Source organism: Microtus pennsylvanicus, chromosome 10, assembly GCF_037038515.1.
Source record: "Microtus pennsylvanicus isolate mMicPen1 chromosome 10, mMicPen1.hap1, whole genome shotgun sequence".
Taxonomy (NCBI): Eukaryota; Metazoa; Chordata; class Mammalia; order Rodentia; family Cricetidae; genus Microtus; species Microtus pennsylvanicus.
In genome coordinates, this window is record NC_134588.1 from 30196033 (window position 1) to 30219183 (window position 23151).

At 49.0% G+C, this 23151-nt stretch overlaps 1 protein-coding gene across 1 annotated transcript in view; it reads right to left on the minus strand.

The window, feature by feature from the left end:
- Lgr6 (leucine rich repeat containing G protein-coupled receptor 6) overlaps positions 1-23151 on the minus strand; it is a 114953-nt gene that overhangs the window by 80950 nt on the left and 10852 nt on the right. The window contains exons 2-3 of the mRNA XM_075988038.1: positions 4726-4797; positions 2473-2544 (exon numbers count right to left, since the gene is read on the minus strand). Coding sequence (XP_075844153.1) covers positions 2473-2544; positions 4726-4797 — 144 coding nt within the window. The remainder of the gene's footprint in view (positions 1-2472; positions 2545-4725; positions 4798-23151) is intronic.

Genomic DNA, 23151 nt, shown 5'->3' on the forward strand with positions numbered 1-23151 from the left:
TTGACAGAGAGGCAGATAGAGCAGACGGGGATGGGGGGACCAAAGATATTGGGGAGCCAAAGTAAGGCAGAGCGAAGAAAAAATGTGCAGGCGCCTTGGAGTCCTGGAGTCTGAGATTTAGCGACCGATAGAGAGCGGAGCTGGAGGTACCGGACGCAGAAAGTGCTCAGATACAGACTGATGACCATCCGGAAGCAGGGAGCTCCAGAGGAAGGACCACTGTCAGCCCACGAGCCTCAAAACAAAAAAGAGATCTGCCTTTGGGCGGGTACCATACTGAACCCAGACCCAGAACTGATGTTCAGGGCCTCTCTCCTCCGCAGGATGCTTTTGTGAAGCCAGTGAGCTGTGCGACTGCGCAAAGAGCTGCAAGTAGAGTTGGAGCCAAACGGCAGAACTGGAAAGCAGCACTCCGCCCTGGAGAAGCCCCAGGCGCTAACACATTGCTTTAGGATCAGCCCTTCCAATGCACATCTTCTTCCCACACTGGTCCCTGGGATGCTGTGCCCTCTCCGGGATCTCCATCTGCCTTCAGCTCTTTTTCCACTTCTTCCCATCTCCTCCCACCTTTACCCCGCCCCGTGGAAAGATGGACTTAGCTAGGCCAAGGTGCACCGTGGGTTGGAGTGGGAGGAGAGAATTTTCTTCTCTACTGCAGGTTGACAGCTCATTAGCATTAAGAACTAAGTGAGAAAACGCCAGGTCCTCTCCCAACTTTGTGCTCCTTTTGCTCCCGAGAAGGTATGAAGGAGCTAGAGGAGGCAGCCTGACTTGAAGGAGATTCCTTCACAGTGACTGTGAGAGCTTAGAGCTGGACGCACAGGGGCTAAGGAAAAACATGGAAGAAGAAAAAGCATGTAATCCCAGCAGTTCAGAGCATCAGACAGGAAGGGCTATCCTGAGCTGAGCAAAACCTCTCAAGAAAGAAAGAAAGAAAGAAAGAAAGAAAGAAAGAAAGAAAGAAAGAAAGAAAGAAAGAAAGAGGGCTGGAGAGATGGCTCAGAGGTTAAGAGCTCTGACTGTGGTAGACGTGGTAGCTCACACTTGTAAGCTTAACACTCAGGAGGCAGAGGCAGAGGGAATCATTGCAAATTTGAGACTTCCTGGTCTACATATCAAGTTGCTGAGTTGCAGGTCAGCAGGTCTACATAGAAAGATCCTGTCCCAAAAAACACAGAACAAAAACCGGAACAAAATAAAGTCAATCAAAAACTGAAGGATGGGAAGGGTAGTGAGGAAGGAGACATGAGTCAAGTATGACGTGTATAGATGAAAACCTCATAGTGTACGCTGCTTTCCCACCTGAGCATGTCACAAGGCAGCCCCTTAGTGGGGAAGTTTACGTGATTTTAACACAAAGAAAAGCAAAGATAAGGCCCATTATCATGTATACTAACTTAAACAAAATAAAACTGAACGGAACTTAAAAGTACTGGGTTTAAAAATAAAGTTTTTAAACTATATAGCTGAGAGTGGCCTAGAACTTGCATACACCTGTTCAAGCCGTTCATGGCTGAGCAGATGCACGTGTGTGGCTTCGTGTGCACACAGAGATCGAAGACGGCAGATGTCATTCTTCAGGAACCACCACCTTGCTTTTTTCTTTCTTTCTTCTGATTTTTTTTTTGAGTTTTTTTGTTTTGGTTTGGTTTGGTTTGGTTTTGTATTGTTTGGTTTTTTTGAACAAGGTCTCTCACTGGGACCTGGGGTTCGCCAATGAAGTTAAGTGGGCTAGCATCTAAGTCCCGGAGGGGTGGGGGTTGTCCTCCTGTCTCAGCCTAGGATTATAAGCCCAAGCCATCACACTTGGCTTTTTAAGTGGGTTCTAGGGCTTCAACTCAAGTCCGCATGCTTACATGGCAAGCACTTCAACGACAAAGCAGCCTGGCCCCCTGGACTTCCTGCTCATCCTGAGTTCTGGGATTACAGGCATGCACTATCATGCCTGATTTCTACAGTGCTGGAGACCTAACCCAGAACCTCACTGACGTTAAGCAAACACTCGACCAGCTGAACTATATCCCCAGTCCTCAAAATTGAAGCAAAGGACCCGTGAGGTGGCTCAGTGAGTACGCTGCCAGGCCTGATGGCTGAGTTCTGTCCTTGGGACCCACATGGTAGAAGAAGAGAATCAATCCAAAGTTGTCCTCGGGCCTCCACATTCATGTGACACACACATGCACACACACACATAAATAAATGATAAAAGATAAAACAAACCTCAACTGAAACTACCGTGATCACCATTCATAAACAAAGACGCCTCCTCCCCGAAGGCCTGCCAGGCACTTGGGGCTCCTCTTAATCTTGTTTACAAATCAGATGAAGGAAGCAGAGAAATGAAAATAACGAGTGGAATGAAAAGTGGAGACAAGGAAACGAGGAGCAAAGCCAGACTCGAGAGTGACGAAACCCCCGGACCGCCATCCGCGGTGCCACGCAATTGAGTGAAAAGGGTTAGCCTCTACTTACAGAATCTTCAGGCTGTGGAGGCCGGAGAACGCCTGTCCCGGGATGTGTGAGAGATGGTTCCCAGAGAGGCGCCTGGAACCAAAGACAGAGGTCAGGGGTGTTGCCAGGTAACCCGCGAAGGGGGTGAGCCAAGCGTATAGGAGAATGGTGGCAGTGCATGCCATTTACTGAGCCCTGCGGTTCACTGTACACCTCACAGGCATGAGCTCCAGTTTCACAGCTAATCCTGGGAAGCGCAGGGTACAGTGAGTATCCCCTGTTTGAAATGCTCGGAGTCAGGCGTGTTTGGCGCTGAGAGTCTTTCAGATTTCCAAATATTTGCATCTAGATAATGAGCTGTCTGGGGTATGAGTCCAAGTTTAAACAGAAATCCACTTGATTTTACATTTATTTATTTGGTGTGTGTGTGTCTGTGGGTGGGTATGTGCCGTGACCCACATGCGCTAGTCAAATGAGGACCTAAGGTTCTTTCCGTCCGCCATGTGGTCTCTGGGGACCGAACTTAGGTTGTCTGGCTTGGTGGTAAGTGCCATTACTCCCTGAGCATCTCACCAACTAAACCAAAAATGTGATTGTTTTATAAACATGGAGTCTGAAGGTAGTTTTATGCAATATTGTCTTGTTTGGAGGGGGCAGGATGCTAAAGATGAAGGCTGGTACCTCAAACGTGATGAGTTATTACCCCAACACTAAACAGCAATCCTTGACTTCTACAATAATTTCAGTGCTGTGCATTTGATTCAAACATGCCACATGAGGTCAGATGCAGAGCTGCCCACTGTGGTGACCTATCAGTGCAGAAAGTTTCCGATTTTAAACTTAGGTACGGTAGTACACACCTGCAATCCAAGTACTGAGGCAGGAAGATTATGAATTCAAAGACAGCCTTGGCTACATTTAGGATTCTAGTCTAGCCTGGGCAACATAATGAGACCCTGTCTCAAAAAGAAATTCCAGATTTCAGATTTTTGGACTGAGAATATTAACCCTCAAATTCCAAATAAGGAAAGCGTGGTTTGATTTGTGTGTGTGTGTGTGTGTGTGTGTGTGTGTGCTTTGTTGTTGTCTGGGTTTTTGTTGTTGTTTTTAGACAGAGCCTCACTAGGTAGTCCAGGATAACCTAGTATTCACAATCCTCTGTCTCAGCCTCCCCTGTGCTAGAACTGGAGGCATGTATCACCACCCCCACTTTAGAAGCCAGTGTTAAAAGTGTTAACCCACAGTGAGGATATAGCTCCGTAACAGCTAGTGTCCCCGAGGCCCAGAGTCTCCACCGTTGAGGGGGACTCTGCCTCTAGTCTCTTTAATGATATTTGTTGCTTTAAAAGGAGACACTTGTGTCTGCACACTTGGTTCTGCACACTTGGGCCTAGGTGGCAGATTGCTCCTATAGGTAGGGCCTTTAACACAGGTCCAGCCCTTCTCAGAGTGGGAGACAGAAAGTCTCCCTTACCAAATGGCCTTAGCTCTCCTTTGCATCTCTTCCAAGCTGTGCCACAGCCACCTCAGCATGGCCTCTGCTGCCCTGAAAAACTGGCTTGCCTGCCCACCACTTGCCCCATCCACCCAGAGCATTGCCTCCCATGGAGACAGCTTGGTATTAGGGATGATTTCCTGGGAAAGGTAGGGTCAATGAGTGAAAGCTAGGGCCCAGAGAGATGGTTCAGTGGTTAAGAACACTGCCTGGTTTCCCCAGCACCCACATGGCAGCTCACATAACCATCTGTAACTTCAGTTTTAAGGGATCTGATGTCCTCTTCTGTCTTCTGGGCAACAGGCATGCATGTGGTACACAAGACATGCATGGACCCATACACATAAAATTGAAAAAAAATTATTAAAAGAGGGAAAAGCTCTGCTGGGTATGGTGACTCATGCCCACAGGAGCCTAAGGCAGGAAATTCAGCCCTCAGGAGCCTAAGGCAGGATAATGGCAAGTTCAAGACCAGTCTGAGCTACAGTAGTGAAATTCAGGCCACCCTGAGCTATACAGTGAGACCCTGTCTTTGGGGGATGGGAATAGTGCAGGAGAAAGAACTCCAGAGAGCTTTGAATCAGACTCTGGTGCCACATGGCTTGACACAGGTCCTCTTGGGAGTCCCCCACGTAGCTGTCTTAACCCAATACCTGTTCCCCAAGCTCCACTTTCTCCCTTGAGCTCCTCCTTTCTCTGGGGAGCCCTGGTCCCTACAACTGCTGACCAGAGAGTTCCTTTACCCACGCACCCTCCACCCCACCCAACCATCAACTCACAGCTCCTCCAGGAAACGCAGGTGGCGGAAGAGACCGGGCTGAAGCTCCGTGAGGTTGTTCATACTGAGGTCTCTGAGTGGAGAGAAAATGGAAAGGAGACTGAGTATCACCTGTACCAGCTGTGATGTTCAGCCCCAGGCCTGTTTGGGGGGCCCCAGGACCTCTGTTCCTCCACCTTCCCTCCATGCCATCCTGACCCCACAGGCTGTCTGGCAACAGCAGCCACATGCAACTTCAGGAGCCAAAAAGTAGTCAGTTTCTGGTCTCTTCTCACTGCCCCCTCTGATTTTCATGCTTCCTTCGGCAGGTTCTCCAGGGACTAGCTATGGTTAGCCAGTAAACCCAGCTCCCCGTTAAGGGAGGAGCCGGGGGGTAAAAAAAAGGAGCATAGAATTTCAGATCAGGAAGGCAAGGTCCCTAGTGTAAACAAAGTCTTCACTCTTAGACTCGGGGTCCCTACCCATGCTGCAGACTTTAAGATTCCTGGACCCGGATTCTTCCCCAGCCATGTGTGTTGTACTGTTCAGTAGTGGTGGGCTTCACTGCCTGCTGATGTCTCTGCCGGCCTCCTCCTGGCTCTGCTTTCCCGGACCTCTTGGCACTTCCCAGAAGATGCCCAGGTAGCTGAGTAGCTGGATGTGCAGAGCTGGTCTCTATGTGCATACACCCTCTAACTCATCCTATATTGCCTTTATCATCCAGAAGAACTTGTGTTACCGTTCCCTAAGATGCCCCCCCACAAAACCACTGTGATTACATCAACATTACTGAAGACCCAGTTTACTACCAGGCACTGACTAGCCTTTATCCAAATAATCCCATTAATCCTGACCATAATCCCGGAAGAGCTGCTATGTTACATTCAGGAAAACAAAAGAGGCCAGTGACCTGTCTCTGTGGGTAAAGGGACCTGCTGCCAAGGCTGCCAACCCAGGCTCATCCCCTGGAGTCCACATCGAGGAAGGAGGGAACCAACTCCCAAGCTTAATTCTACGACCCCCCAGACACTCCCCACCTCCCAATGCCCACAAAATTTAAAGAGTTAAACTTTTTAAAATTAAAAAATAAATTAAAAGAGAATTAAGTGGAGTCAGAGAGCCCCCAAATCAAATGTCTCCTCTAGGTACCAGTCTTGACTACTACAATCCTCCATTTCCTCATCCCTTAAAAAAAAAAATTAAGTAGGTAAGGTCTTTGTGAGGATTAAGTGTGTTAATGTTTACAGACTGCCGGGTAAATAGTACAAACTTAATAGCTATTTTCCCTCCTCTCTCCACCTTCCCCTTGGTATCGTATGTGCAGGAACCTCAGCTCTACAGACCTGTAAGTGGAGAGCCGATGGCTGGGTTGTGCCGCCCAACGTGTGTGTGCCCGAGTGAGCAGCAGTGTCTGAGGTTGCAGGCACACTCCTGACACATTTGGGCTCCATCCTGTCCCAAACCCCTAGCAGATGATTCTTGCTTCTGTGTGGCTCCCCGGGGCTGCACCGGTGGGGCCACATCACAGAGCAGCACAGGTCTTCCTGCAGCTTTCCCCTGTGCCCAGGAGTACAAGTCACTCTCAAACCCTCCTGCTTCTGTGTGACCAGAAACATGTTTGATTTCCTGCTCAGAGAGGCAGGCTGGGAATGGTGGGGAACATGTGTCCAGAAAGCCCAGCTCTGGGCTATAAAAAGACTGTTTAGTCTCAAATGTTTTATCTTTGATAAAGTTCGGGCGCTGGCTCCATGTCTTCCAAGGAAGGAGGACATTCCACGCAGGGTAAAGCCAAGAAAACTGGCATGCACTGCATGGGCTGCTCTTGTCTGTCCTCCCTCCCCACTCTCCTGTGGAAATGGAGGGGCCATCCGCTGCCCTTTGGGGCTAGAACCGGCTCAGCTGAGACTGCAGCTGGCATGCGGGTCACAGTGAAGACGGGCCAGAGAAACAAAGAGGGATGCTTGGTGGATGCCAGCCTGGGTTCAACCCGCATGACGCCACAGAGGCAACGCTCACAGAGGCCCAGGCTACAGTCTTGAGTCTACCTGGATTCCTCTCTCTCGAATCCCAGCCCTGGCTCATCCTCAGGAAAAAGGAGGTGCGAGATGCCACAAAAAAAAAAACACGATTACCTCTAAATATTTACCCTGTGCATTTCTAGATGTGTCCTGACAGGCAGGGGAGCGGGAGTTCAAGGAGCACACAGGGCATGTGACTCAGGCCTCATCACTCAGCTGTCCCCCCAGGGGCCGCACTCAGAGGCTCTGATGCAGCTCCATGCCCCCCTCCCACTCCCTCCACCTCACCACCAAGGCCAGCGGCTTCATTGTTCTCCCCTGGGGAGGAGGGGGCTGCACCCACCTCCACCCTCACCTCCCCACATCCTGCCCCAGACAAGCACCCAGCTTGTCTACCAGCCCAGCTGCTGTAGAGGGGCCGGGTGGGGCTGGAGGGTGGATTTCAAATGATGTCTGGTGGGGGAGTCTCTTTCAGCCCTGCTCTCACAAGAGGGAGAGGGGTGAGGCTGTGCCAGGAGAAGGGGAAGGCGAAGGAACGCAAGGATTATAGAAGGGAGGCCAAGCAGAGAATCCAAAGGCCACATCCTCCATACTGACACCATAGTGCAAAAGGATGGTGCGGGACCCTTCAGGGAACAAAGGGAATGACAGGCAGACACTCCCAGCACAGAGGCTGTCCTGTCAAGTCTGTAGCTCTGACCCATGGCTGTCCTAGGAGTCCAACTGTGCAACCCAGAGGACACAGCTTTGACATTTCCATCATGTCTGGACTTGTGGGAAATTGGAGAATGCCTGGACCCTTGGGTGATGGAGGTTTGTTTGTGGCTGTGTTGGCATGTCCACATGCTTCTGAGATATGTGAGTGTCTGAATGTGCCTTCCTATGTTGTCTTTCAGAGTCCTGGACATCCATGTGACCCACAGGCAGGTACTTCTTCCACTCAGGAGTTTGCATGTTGGAGCTATGGTTATTCAAAGGTTACAAAGTATCCCAGGATCTCTGCCTATCAGGAAGGCAAAGGCCCTTTTGGAGAAGAAAGCAGCTTCCCCAGATCTTTCCCTAAATGTTGTGAAGACTTTCTTTGGCCCAGTGACCTTAGACAAGCCTGACTTCTTCTCCTGCCTCTGCTCACCCTTCGGTCTGTCTCCTGACTGTGTAGACCTGGTATCTAGTGATGCTGTTTTGGGATCTAGCTAATCTGCAGCTGAACTGGATACCCAAACCTAAACACAAGCACTGCTGTACCACTGTGAACATGATCACCTATGAGCATCATCCTATGAACACACATCACACAGTAGAAACACCATATATCACATGTGCACTATGCCACACCCACAAACACTGCTACACACCCCGCACCACACACCCTACATTACACACACCATGCACACTACATTACACATACCATATACTACATATAACACACATACTACCCTGTACGCACCATATACCACATACACTATATTACACACAGCATGTACTACACCATACACACCACATACTATACATACCACACACTACACACTATACACATATGCCACATATTACACACGCCACATATGACACACACCAAATCACCACACCACATGCACACATATGATATACACACCATACCATACACAAAATGCATACATAGACCATACACACAAATACATATCATACTCACACAATGTTGCACACACAACACACATACATTATACCACATATATTACAACACACACACTCATAGGCACAGTTCTTTAGGGCTCTGTTCAGGGTCTAGGGCCTATTCAGTTGCATAGGACCCATACTCTGGAAAACTCAGGCTTAATTACCTGCTATTGTCATCCTGAAATTCTTAATTTTTGGACACCAAATTTTCACTTTGCGCTTAGCCCACAACTGCTGTCACTGACAGCCAAGAGGGTGTGGAGAGCAGCTAACACTGAAACTTTCTTCCCAGTAGGCCTTGGGATGCCCAGAGGGGCAATGTGTCCTTTCAGCTGGACACAGTGTGGTGTGGCCGGAGGGCTGGGGAGGGTATTTATGGGAGAGGCTGCTGAGGTGAAGGGTGTGTCCCTATGAGAGGGGTAGCCCTGGGCACCGGAAGTGGAAGCTTCTGGCTGCACATTAGGAAAATGTTCTCAGAGTTTTGCCCTGTGAGGCAACCAGACCACCCAAGGAAGCTGGGTGAAGCGGTGTCACCATGGAGACAGGGAACAGGTTTGATAAGAGGGAGGATGCTAGGAAACTGAGGGGCCCTGAGCAGCAGAACCACGCTGGAGGGAGTGGGCACCTGGAGACGCTCCTCTACGATCTGGCTGAGACCCAAGGACGCATGGAAACTGGTCTGTTTGAGTTTCCCCTATGGAAGGAAACTCCAGTGGCAGACGAGCTGTGGATTCTGCTGGGGTGTAGGTGAAAGGACACCCCACACTAGAGAAGAGGCTGGTGACACAGAGTCATTGTTCTACCTCCTGGGCTAAGGACTCTGGTTATCTCTACTGTTAGCTATGTTGGATTATTTTTATTGAATATATTTAAGGTATGCAACTTGCTGATTTGGTACACATTTGCACTGTGAAATAACTACCACAGTCAAACTAATTAACATAGCCTCTCCTCCTCAGCCATGGTGTGTGTGTGTGTGTGTGTGAGAGAGAGAGAGAGAGAGAGAGAGAGAGAGAGAGAGAGAGAGAGAGAGAGAGAGAGGAGAGGGGAGAGAGAGACAGACATACAGAACAGAGAAAGAGAAACAGACTCTGTCCTTGGGAAAGGGGCTCTTAGCGTGGTGAGAACCCATCCCCTGCCATGACTTTGTCCCATAGCTGGTTACCTCTTTAGTGGCTGAGCTTGGCGATAGTGCCCCTGTGGTTCTTCGTGCCCAGTCACTCAGTGAGCATGCGCTAAACTTCACAGCTGCCTTCAGCCTTGCCTCAGCACACTGAGTGTGTGACCCTGCCACTTTCTATCTCTAAGCTTCCATTCTCTCGCCTGTAAAATGGGATAGCAATAGTGTTAATACTCACCTGACAAGAGTCGTGATAGGAAGCTATCAGTGTTAACAATGTGAAACAGTGCTTAGTGAATACACCCTTAGTAATATCATAGTTATTTGACTGAATTATAGTTATTAATACAATGACACATCTTCTTACATACTTTTTCTGGAGAACAGGGTTTTGGTAAGTGGCATACTGGTCTTGAACTTGCCATCTTCCTGCTTTGGTCTCTAGTGTGCTTAGATTAGAGGTGGGCACCAGCATATAAGGCTGGGTAGCACACCCGCCTAAGATGCTAAAGGACTTGGAAGCCATCTGCAGCACCAGAATAAATGAATAATGAACACAATAAATTAAGACTAAAAACAGCACTTCACGTGTCTGCAGAGCCCTTTCTGTGGCAGATACCTTGCCGACACTGCCTCCATTTGGTAGGCAAAAACAGATCTGGAGAGGAACCTGCAGGTTACTGCAGCACCCCAAAGAGGTCTAAACCCAGAAAGACTTCCGGCTTTCACTGTGGCCTCCTACGTGTAGTCTACTTCCTGAAATGACACCTTCTACTGGAGAAGACGTGGACACTATCATCTTTGAAATCCCAAACACATAAGACGACACCAAATTCTCTTGGAAATTTGCAGTTTTCAGAAATTTGCAACACAGATGTTGCTTCCCTTGGGAAAGTGCGTCTCTATCCACATAACAGCACAGACTGTTCTCTTGGGCTTTGCACAAGATCCTACGTGAGAACAATGCTATGTTTTAAAATAAAAAAAACACCTATTTGCTTGGCTTTGTCATTTCTTGGCTCCCCCTTTGGTGACAGAATGTCTCCCAGTCTGCCTAAAAGTGGCAGGAAGGTTTTTGAGGAGGGAATCCAGAGGGGACATGGAGCAGAAGGGAGAGGCTGAAGGGTTAGCAGGGGCTTGGCGTATTTGTGAAGAGGCTGCCAAGAAAAGGAGACATTTGTGTAAGTCAGATTGTACCAGGGAGAGGCTGGAAACCCAAAGCATCAGCGGGTGGCCCAATTAATTAAGGCGAGGCCAGGATAAAGGCAAGGGGAGGGGACATAACTAAACTTCAGGTAGGACAGAAACACATGCGCGCACGCACGCACACACAACTTCGTGACTGCGGTTAAAACACCAGGGAACTTGGCGAATGTCACATCACCAGCACCTTTGTTGGTCCCCTCAAAGTCTGGAGGCGCAGGCAGGAAGCTGAAGAGAGAAAAGACCTGGAGAGGATCCTCCTCACGAAATCGCACCACAATAGCCAGCATCCCCTTTTTTCTTATGGAAAGGTGTTTTGTTTTGTTTTTCTGCCAGACATGGTAGGGCACTCCTATAATTCCAGCACCTGGGAGTCTGAAGTAAAAGGGAAGTCTGAGGTTAGCCTGAACTACAGAGTGAGTTCTAGAACAGCCTGGGCTACGTGGCAGTATAAGGAAAGAAATACCACGTTGCAGCAGCAGCAATCTGGGGGCCTGGGCACCTGAGAAGAGTAAAGAGCACATTGTGGCTGCTCCTAACCCTCAGTGCCATGGGGTAACCTCTTTGGGAGGAGCCAGGCCCTTCCCAGCTGAGCCATCCCAACACTACTGCGTGAGGCTGCTAAGCTAGGGCCATTTACAGAGCCTCAGGTTCCAGACAGAAGTAACACAGAAATCAATTGCACTGTGTGACTCCTGCCTCTTGGCCCTTTGCTATTACTCTTAGAGAGGCAGACGGAGCTGCTCCTATTGGTTCTCTAACAAATGACCATCCTTAGGAGCATAGCGTGGTCCAAGGTTTGCACAGTGCGCTGCCCCTCTTGGCTCCTGCTTCCTCGCCAGACCTAGACCAGCTCGTCATCATCCGTCATTCCGTGGGTCAGCAATGACAATGCCCCTGCAGTAGGCCAACCTCTTCCTGACCCTTTGTGTAAGTTATGTCACCCGTCTCTGTCTCAACAGGAAGAGCTTAGGCAAGGCCTGGCGCATGGTAAACCAACACACATCACCTGTACGCATCGCTGCCTACTCCCACCGCCCCAAAGCGCTAGTCCAGTGGCTTAACCATGCAGTTCTGTGTCTTCTCAGTAAGCATTTTAAGTGGCTGCAGCATGCAGGCACCCGGCTCAGTGATGAAACCACAAAGTCTAACAATGTGTGTTCCCTGACCTTAAAGAACCAAGTCTCTGGAAGACAATGACAACAGAGTGGACAATTAAAGCCTAAGTGACAAGCCCTTGGACTGGGACTTTAGAGTCATAGGGCCCTCTCCGACTAATCCCTGTAGCTTTTTGAGTCTGGTCCCTGAGGCTTAAGTCACATGGTCAGGCCACAGGATCCTGTCCTTGATTAGGAGCTGTCATCTCCTAGCCTCTGGTGGCACATTCCTGTGGCTGCTCTCCCCAAACAGTCTGGGAGTTCCACCACAGGTCCCAATTCTCTGTCCTTGCCACACACACACACACACACACACACACACACACACACACACCAGCTTCAAGGTCCATTTCCTTTCTCCTTTTTTTACGTTTTATTTTTATTTATGTGTGCGCGTCTATGCGTGGGTGAGTGTTCCAGGAGCGGGTGCTTGCTCAGGTGCTCTCAGAGGTCAAGAGAAGGATGTTATGGCAGTTAGGAGACACACAGTGGTGGGGGTGGGGGGCTAGGTACTGAACTCAGGTCCTCTGCAAGAGCGGCAAGCACTCTTAACCACTGGGGCTCTTTCTAGGCCCACAACATTCATGACCGTGCATCTGAGGAATTACCCACTGGGTCCTGCAAACCTTGGTTTCCTGCAACTTGCCAGCTCCTCTTCTAGCCCCAGCCACAAGGTCATCGGGTCTCTGTTCTGAGGTGCTTTGCATGGGTATAAAATCTAACTGCCCTTCCATACTGGAACCCCTTAGAGAGTAATCCACATCAACGTGGCCCAGACAGCCCTCCTGGAAGAACTGCCAGGGCCATCCCTGCGCCTCCACCCTACCGCAGGATTCTGGGATTCCACTACTAGAGCTGAGCAGAGTGAAAAGGACTAGGATGATTGCAGCGGCAGCGAGGGGTGGAGTCCCGTCCCCCCCCCCCCCGTCTGTTTATTTAGCTGAGGCTGTCATGAGGTCTTTATTCCTGGGGGACACAAGCCCTGTGTGTCTGGGTGGAGGACTGGTGAAAGGGCCCCACCCCATGGTCCCGACCTAGCTGTGCTCACACAAATCGAGTCTCCCCCATCTGGAATCAAAGGGGTGCCAGCGTTTTCACTGGTGGGAGGGGAAGCCAAGGCAGGCTAGTGACAATCCGGGACTCAGTGGGGGTTGGGCGTGGGGGGAAACCTTGGCCTGGCTGCACCTGGAAAGCCGGCCCAGCCGCCCGCCTGTCACACGCATTAAAGGGCACCTCCTTCCTCCCGGGAGGGCAGCCTGAGGTGTTCAAACTGGGTCTGGATTCGGCGGGAGTGTCCGGTGACAGCTGCCCCTGCGGTCGACCTCCCCTCTTCCCACCCACAGCGCAGGCACCTTCTAGGTCTCATTTAATTTGATCCGGTTTTTTCACGGACAAAAGAATGAGCATTCTCTCCACAGTACGGGAGGAGATGGAGACTGGGCAATGCCACGCGGCCTCCAGGTCACACAGCCGCCGCAGCGCGAGCCCATGCGGTTTCGTTCTGCTGTGCCCAGGCGCACCTGGATACAAGGCCATCCAGGAGGGTGCCACCCATACCGTAGAACTCGGGGTTTCTTTCCCGGGACCTCGTGGAGCTTTCAGGAGTTCGGTGCCCTTCCCGCCCCCCGCCCCCCCCGCCCCCCCATCCAGACCCACCTGCGCAGACCGCGCCTATGGCCCCGCCCCTGTGGCCCCGCCTGCCGCCGGGCGGCTCGAGTGCTCTGAGCTCCATCCAGTCCCTGAGGCCTTCTGTGCGCTACTCTTGCCCATCCGGCCCACGCTGATCCACTCCTGTTCTGTTGCCTCTGCCTGCGTGGCCTTCCCTATACATGGCGCCCCTCTCGCCTACCCTTTTCCTCAGCCCTTTACCTATTTGGTTCATCACATATGTAGAAAGACTAGATGCAAGATCCAGGTTCAAAACTCCTACCCAGCAGGAAGCCTTTCTCAGCCTTGAGCCCCAGTAGCTCACGCGGCGGCTGGACTAGTTTCTCGGCCTTCTATTAGGGAGTACTCTGTTGTCAGAGAACTACTTTGTGGCCTGGCACCGACCCTGAACAGTGGTTTGATGGTCGCAAGGTTACTTACCCTCTGTGTGCTTCGGTTTCTGGGGCTAAGAAAAGTATTATCGTCCTTCCTAAGTTGTGGGATTTAAGTGGTAGAATCCAGGTGCATGAGGGTATTAACACGGCTCACCAGAGCATTCCTCCCTTCAGGAGCATTCACCCCCACCCCCAACACCTCCATCCAGAGAAGCAACGCAGCAAAGTGAGCAGAGATGGCGAGATGGCAGGGGAGGGCGTTCTGGGTCAGCCCTGCCCTTAGGAGGCACCAGCTGCTGCTTCTCTCTGTGGTGCCACCTGCCTCGCCCCTGATCTTCTCTTCCTTTGATCTTCTGATCTCTGGCCAGGGTCTCCCAGCCAAAGGCATTCCTGTCTTCCAGCCTCCTCCAAGGAAAGGCAAAGGGCTGGGCTCACTCCATGCCCCTGCCCCTCCCTCCCCCAACCCCTCCCGGCTGTGTGGAGCCTCAGGGGTCCTTGGATCAGGTAACCGCCAAGTCCACCTGAGGTGGTAGGGGGGTGAGGGTGGTTTGGGGAAAGAAGGGGAAATAAGAAAGGAAGCGCTGGCTCCGGGAGCTACTCCAGGCTCAGCACCTTAGCTGGACCAGATCCCTATGGAAAGGTACCCGGGGTCAAGGTCTTTGTTCTCAGGTCCTGGCATGTAAATCCCTTGTTGAGTACACAGGAAGTGTGAGCGCCTGGTAGGAAAAGGAGAAAGGACAACTCCAAGTCCTCAGGACTCTGGGTCTGAGGGCACTGCCCATCTACTGTGGACAGAGCTCAGAAAACTGGCAGTAGGGGACTCTCACAACTGCCGGCCAAGGTAACATCAGAGAGGTCTTCATGGAGGAAGCTGGGTCTGGGAGCCTAATTTCTCATCAGTAAATGCCCAGACCTAGGGCTTGCTAAGGGAGAGATTAAAGTAGGTGTGTAGGAGGGCCATGGGGATAGGGAGGTGGATAAACAGTTCACACACACACACACTCACTCACAAACTACAACTGTATGGCTGCCTGGGAACTGTGAATATGATATTAGGAAAATGGGTTTTGTAGGTATAGTAAAAATGACAGATTTGAGAAAAGAAATCTATCCTGTAACCTCCAGAAGGGCTCAAATCTGTTGATATTTTTCCATAATATACAAAGGTAACACATGCCAAATAAATAAATAATAAAAAATGCAAGGTGACATTGTAGTGGTATGGCCACAAGAAAAGCAAAACTCCAGCCCAGTGGTGGTGGCACGCGCCTTTAATCCCATCCAGCACTCGGGAGGCAGAAAGCAAATGGATGTCTGTGTGTTCGAGGCCAGCCTGGTCTACAAAGCGAGTTCCAGGACAGCCAGAGCTACTGTTACACAGAGATACCTGGTCTCGAAAAAAACAAAATAAAACAAAATAAAAAAGGAAGGAAAAAAGAAAGAGGGGGGAAAAAGAGAGAAAGAAAGGAAAGCAGAAATCCCCCAGCAGAGCTGTGACTGGATTCTGGCTCCAGAACGGATAGAGGTTAAGTTCTGCTTTAAGCCACCAGAGCAGAGGCAGTGTACACCCCCTCACCATGGGATCCTCCTGTCCTCCCCCTCTGCTAACCCCCATCACTTCCCTGTCTTGTAGCTCAGGCCAAGCCAGTGACCCATCTCATACTTTCCATCTTCAATAGTCACCCCGCCTCCTGAGACTCGTCCTGGGTCTACTCTGACCCAGCAACTCCCATCCTGGGCATCTCACCAACAGACATGCATCTGTGTGCTCATTAAACATCCGTACAGAACGACTCTTAGCAGCGATAGTCATAACAGCCCAAGCTGGGAAGTGCCCAACACCATCCACAGCAGAATGGACAAACTGTGCTCTATTTGCCCATGTGAATACCACGCAGCCATGAGGCTGAGCAAATGAAGATGAGCAGCCATAGGCGGGAATCACAAACACACAGAGGGAAAGAAGCCAGATTCAACAAAACTCCCCTTTCCATAAAGCTTAAAGCCAACACTGAAATCACCATTCTAGCTGCCCTTGTGGGTAGATGGTGTCCAGAAAAGGGCATGGGAGTCGAGGGCTTGCACAGAGATGGTGATGTTCTGTTTCTCTGAGTGCTGGTTACACAGTGTATTCACCGGCAAGAATGTGCCAAGCTCTCAACCTATGCTACGTACTCTTTCCTGCTGTGTGTATTGAACTTAAAAGCTAGAGGAGCGTCTTTTATTTTGTAGTACTAAGGGTGCAGCCCGTGGTCTTGAACGTGCTAGACAAACACATACCAGTGAACTATCTAAAAGTTAGCTTTTAATACTTTTTTGAGCCAAGCATGGTGGTACACACATGTAAAGCCAGCACTAGATGGCAGAAATCAGGGGTGTAAGGTAATCTTTGTCTAAAGAATGAATCTGAGGTAGCTTGGGCTACAGGAGATCCTCTCTAAAATCACAAAATTAGGCTGGGGAGATGACTCAGGTGATAAAATGCTTGCCACATGAACATGAGGACCTGGGTCCCCAACATTAAAAAGTCAGGTACATCTATGACCCCAGCTCTGGAAAAGCAAAGACCAGAGGTTCCTCGGGCCTGCTGGCCAGTCAGTCCAGCCAAATCAGCAAGCTCCAGGTCCAGAGAGAGACCCTATCTCACATACATATACACACACATATATATACATACATACATACACACATATATACATACATACGCACACATATATACATACACACATGCATACATACATACACGCATGCATGCATACATACGCACACATATATACACACATACATACATACACACATACATACATTCATACACATATATACATACATACACATATATACATACACACATGCATACATACACACATATATGTACATACATACACACATATATATACATACACACGTGCATACATACACACATACATACACACACATATATATACATACACACACGCATGCATGCATACATACATACATACACACACATATATATATACATACATACACACACATACATACATACACACATACACAAACAAGGTGGGGCTGGAGAGATGGCTCAGCAGTCAAAAGTACTTGGTATTGTTTCAAAGCACCTGGGCTCAGATACCAACACCCAAGTGGCAGCTTACCTACCATCCTCAGTTTTAGTTCCTTTTTTAAACTCTTTGGGTACCAGATACACATGTGCTACACAAACATACATGTGGTAAAACATTCATGCACACAAAATAAAATAAACAAATAATTTTAAACAAGGTGGTGAGGAATTGAAGGAGATGACCTACACTGACCTCTGGCCATTACATGCACAAGTAACCCAAGTGTGTGTGTGTGTGTGTGTGTGTGTGTATCAATGACACACACACAGGAGCATGCACGCACACAAAACTTAAAACTTGAAACTATAAAAGTCTTCCAGGAGGGTCTGGAAAGATGGCTCAGTGGTCAAGAGCATTTGCTATTCTTCAGAAGACAAAGAACCTGAGTTCAGTTCCCAACACTTACACAGGGGGCTCAAAACCCTCTGTAACTCCAGCTCCAGGGGATCAGATGCCCTCTTCTGGACCCTCCAGGTACCTACACATCTGTGGTATAAACACACATACACAGGAATAAAAATAAATCTCTTTTAAAAAATAAAAAGAAGTAAAAGTCTTCAACAAACTTCTGGCAGGGACAGGTATACATCCTCTATACCCATGGTAACTTGTGAGTACTTCTTAGGTGTTAGCTCGCTGAGCTGAAATGCAATGTTTATTTTTGGTGTCTCAGTTTCATCTTTCTTTTCTTGTAGCCCTTGTACCTTAAACTAACTCTGGCACATAATCCTTAATAAACCACTGGGAGTCACTGGCATGACCAAGGGCATCAGTAGCCCCTGATTTCCCTCCCAGGGCTCCCAGGTATCCGATCCGGCTCCCTGGACCCTTACAGCATTCCACATGAGACACAGTCCTCCCTTCCAATGCCGCACCCTGGACATCCCCTGGGTGCTCCCATGACCAGCCTGTGCACATCTCCTGCCTGGTGTTTAAATGCTTAGGATTGCATTTTCTGACCTACCAGCCTGGGGTCTCTCTAAACACAAAATGCAGTTCTTACTCATCCTTCAGAGACTGCGAAGGTCAGGCACACCCTTGGGATTCAAGCACCCATCTCCTCGAGTCCCGGGAACCCTCTGCTCAACCCAGCCTAGGGGTGGGGACATGTCTTTGTTCATCTTAGCCTGTTTAGAACAGGGTGGAAATTTTCAAAAGAAGTCTTCCTTTAAACATAAAAAATACAGGGAATGAATAGGAAAGGCCAAAGCCTCCGAGTGAAAGGCTTTATAGAACAGATGTCTCACTCCAATGAAACCCAAGCCTGGCCATGAGCTGGCTGGCTGGCAGCTTAAGAGGCTCCCCACTGCGGCTCTGTCCTCACCGCAGCCGTCTGGGTCGGATGCCACACCTCAGGCTCCTGCCCACAGTGGAGCCAGGTTAGTGCCACCACCTGTCTGGAGAGAGCTCCCTCGATCCCCACCCTGTCTCTCCAGAAAGTCCATCTGCTCCAGCCTGAGCCAGTTTCTGCTCTGTAGCTCCTGGCATCGGGCCCTCCGTGTATTCAATCTTCCATTCATTCACTTGTTTATCTCTTCATTCACCCCACCACTACCGCTGAACCACCGCACGCAGTGAGGCTGGTGCCTGCACTGGGGATGCCTTTGGTGCACTGGTGGCCAGGGCTGTTTTCTTGGGGCTCTCACCCTAGCTTGAGAAACGGACAAGTACACCTGGGAGAGTCCAGGTGAGGGTCCCAGGATCGTGGAGGATGCAGAGGGGCATCTTCTCCAGAGTTGGGGCCTGGGGAGGGTTTTCTGGAGGTAGCTACATCTCAGGCAACTCTGCATATCTGGGATAATCTGATGCTTTCCTGACGACCTCCAAAGTCTGCCAGATGTGCAAGCTTCTTGTCTGTCCGAACCTGTTTCTTAACCATGGTCTGCAGTAACTCAACAGTCGTGTCCACCGGCCTCTGCCTTACAATCCTGGTCATGAACCAATGGAACCAATGATGCCTCACCTAAGCTCAAGTAGTTAGGAGTGACAGGGTCTCTCATGGAGACCTGGGCTTGCCAATTAGGTTAGGGTCTCTATCCAAGAAATCCAGGAATCCCCTTGTCCCTTCCTCCCCAAAACTGAGATCATAAGCGTCATCATACTTGGCTATTTTAAAAGGGTAGATGCTGAGAACCAAACTCAGGTCCTCGTGCTTATACAGCCAGCATTTTACCGACTGCGCCATCTCTCCAGCTCCTGAGAGAGGCCTCTGGCTTCAGTACTCACATACACATGTGCACATGCATACACTCGTGCATGAGGGTGCAAGCACACACCTGGGGTACAAGGGTCATGGTGATACCCGCCTGCAGTCCCAGCACCTGGGAGGCTGAAGCAGAAGGATTACTGAGTCCAGCCTGGGACACTGTCTTAAAAAGAAACTACTGGAGGTAGCTTCTGGAATTTTCAAAGCCAATTTCACACTAGATGGGTAAGAGCCTGGCATTTTCCCTCTCTCTCCTCAGCACCTATTCTTACATCACCATAACGTCGGGTGTATCATGTCTCTGAGTCCTTTGACTTCAAACTTTCTTTTCAAGTTTTTAAATATTTTTATTTTTTTAATATTTTTCAACCATTTTTTTGCCCTAAGAATTGAACAGGTTGACACAGTAGTATGTTAACATCCCATAACCTAAATAAATTTCCTGGCCAAGGGTCCCAGAAGTGGCTAAAATCCTGCCTCGCTTCCACTCACCCACTCTGTCCCTTTACATGTGCTGAGGTCACTGGTGTAAGGGCATCGCCCAGTTGCAGCCCAATGGCAGGTGTGCTGCAGGGATGTGAGCAGAGTCTTGCATATCGAGAGGTTCTCCAACTCCTCTGCAGCAGGCAGACCCTGAGGGATGCCCGGGCCATTGTGTGGCATCTCTGAAAGTGCCTATATACCAGGTTACCTTCCTCATAGACAAAGAGCCCATCTCACCAATGCCTTTGGAACTAACAGCAGGGGCTAGCTGTTGCCTCTGTCCTAGGCTAATATAGGAAAGAAGCTTGGGAAAGAAGAATAAACTTGGGGGAAAGAGTCATCGCAGCTGGAAGGGAGGATACTAGGAAGAATTTCCCAGCATATTCCCAAAGTCAAATGTCTAAGCAAGTGTGTGGTGGTGGTGGAGTGGTATTGAGTGGCCTGTTCTGCCCACCTGAGATCCCAGCTAGGTCAGAGGCCTAGCAGAGGCCGGAGAAGAGCCACAGGAGGGTTCCTCAAGTCCCAGAAGTTCTAAATGCTCCTCTGTAGCTTTACTTTCTACGCCCTCCACACATCTGAGGCTCCAGGGCCGTGTGTTGATCAGCACCAGGCATCCGAGGGCTGACCCGCTATTTCCCAATGCCAGCTCCACTACTAGCACACCCTGGGCCACGAATGGCACCCTTGCACCCCCGTGTTGGTATGTCAGGTGAGAGTGGAGCAGGTGGGGGAGGAATCTGTATTCCAAACATGTAGGCATGGTGTCAGCATGAGTGAGCATGCATGAGGGCATGGGCGCGCGCGTACACACACGCACACGCACGCATGCACGCACACTCATGCTCTGTCCTAACCCTGGAATTTCAAGTCTCAGGCACTGAACATCACAAAGGGAATGGGGGCTGGCTCCTCTTGACAGCTCATCTTTCATTGGTTGTCTTAAACTGTCTCTCCACACCTTCCTTACGTCCTTATTCGTCTTTATTATATTCTGGGTCAGGAGCTGTTGCCTGCAGGAATTGGGCCTGAGGAGATCAGGTCTCTCCTCAGATTCCAGCTCTACAGAGGAAAGAACAGACCCAACGCTATAGACATATAGGGTCAGGCGAGCTACAGACATAAGAGGAAGGGGCCTCATCCCTCCACACTGCAGAGAACACAGCAGCAGGGGAAGGCCAGTGGAGAGCAGGGTAAGCTAGCAAGGGTGGACAGCCAGGTAGGAGGGCTTTCCACACTTGGGAGTTCAGGAGGTACCTTCCCCCCCCCCATGGACTAGGAATGTCTATTACACAATGGTACCCCTTATCCAAGGGGGATTTAACCTGGAAACAACCTAATTGCCCCTCAACCAAAGAATTGTTAAGGAAAATGTGGTGCATTTATACAATGGAGTACTACACAGCAGAAAAAAATAATGACATTTTGAAATTTGCAGGCAAATTGATGGATCTATAAAACATCATATTGAATAAGGTAACTCAGACCCAGAAAGAAAAATATATGTACTCACTCATAAGTGGCTTTTAGACATAAAGCAAAGAAAACCAGCCTATAATTCACAATCCTAGAGAACCTAGACAACAATGAAGACCCTAAGAGAGACATACATGGATCTAATCTACACGGGAAGTAGAAAAAGACAAGATCTCCTGAGTAAACTGGGAGCGTGGGAACCATGGGAGAGGGTTGAAGAGGAGGGAAGAGAAAGGGACGGGAACAGAGAAAAATGTATAATTCAATAAAATCAATTTAAAAAACTGAAAACAAAGATCTCATACAATATCAAAGCCTACATGCTATATAAATATTTTCACCTCTACATTATTAATAAACTAGGCATAGTAATATACTATCAACAACAACTAACAATAAACTATAATAGAATAGTTATAAAAATATACTATAATAAAAATAAGTGAATTGCATACATTCTATCTCTTAAAAATAGTTTATTATTGCAGGCTGTGGTGTTGCATACCTTTAATTCCAGCAAAGGCAAAGGCTAGGCAGACCTCTGTGAGTTCAAGGCCAGCCTGATCTACACAGTGAGTTCGAGGACAACCAGTGCTACACAAAGAAACCCTGTCTCAAAAAAATAAATAAATAAAATAAAATTTAAAAAAATAGTTTATTACACTTTCACCTTTTTTTACTTGAAGGAAGTGTTTTACAGCTTCTCTTTGGCGTATCCCGACTCACAGTTTAGCTGTTCTTGCACTTAGATCCATCTTTAAATAAATGAGGGGTTGCTTAAACCCAGGTCCAGCACTGCAGCCCTTCATGGTTGAATTGAGCACCAAAAGGCTACTGAGTGAAGAGCAAGAAAGTAGTGTAAACCGGACAGAAACTCTGAATACAGGAACGATTCAGAGCGCTGCTGAGATGGAGACGGCGTGAGATTTCATCTTGCTATTGAGGATATTGCATCATTTTAAACTATGAACTACTTATTTCTGGGATTTTCCACGTAACATTTTCAGACCTTGTTTGGTCATGGATAACAGAAACTACAGAAAGTAGAACCTTTAATAAGAAAGGACCACTATACTGAAAAAGGATGCCATTATGTAGCTGGCTGTGCCTGCTACTAAGTCTACACTCAAGAAATATTTATCAGTCGAAATAAAAGTAATAATTGCTAATATCCACTAACTATTATGTAACACCACTTTCCCTGTATTAGTTCAAGTGGTCCTCACAACCCCCATGAGGTGGAGTATCCTTATCAACTCCACTCTATAGGAGGAAGTTAAAGAGCAGGACAGGAGTCCTTTGGGGAGTACTAAGCCGGGATCTGAACCCAGGCAAAGTGACTCTACAGGGTTGGTACCCTTGATCACTCTGCTACACTGTCGGCACCAGGATGGAGTTTGTCATGCAGGACGCTAGCACACGTACCCCACCCTCCCATTAAGCCAATGTCTTTCCATCAGAGCTGGACCTGTCTCACTTGTCTTCCTGTGCCCATCTCAGTGCAACACACTCCATAGCCCTGGCCCCCTGCAGGTGCCATTCTTAAGCCAAAGATCACCTGGGATGCCCAGTCTTTCTTTAGCCCTAGACCCCTCAGGTGCATCTGACAGAGGCTCACTTTTCTGCCCTGTGACATCCCACAGAAGGATGTCCCCTCCTCCCATCCCCCAGTTACCAGACGCAAAGGGGTCACTATCTTGGCTGTGGGAAAGTAATGTGTCTATTTGTTACAAGTCAAGGGGAATCCATTATACTGTTACAATTGTTCTGTTTTATTTGATTGTCACTGTGGGTGATATCGTCCAATGCTTAATTAATAAATTAAGATTCATCACGTAGAGGTACAGAGTACATAGAATTTGGTACTATCTGAGCTCTTAGGCAGCTACTGGAGAATCTTGGAATGCATTCCTCTTGAGAAAGAGAAACCACTGTGTATACTAGACAGACCCTGGTCCATATGACGAAGGACACTGGGGGACAGACTAC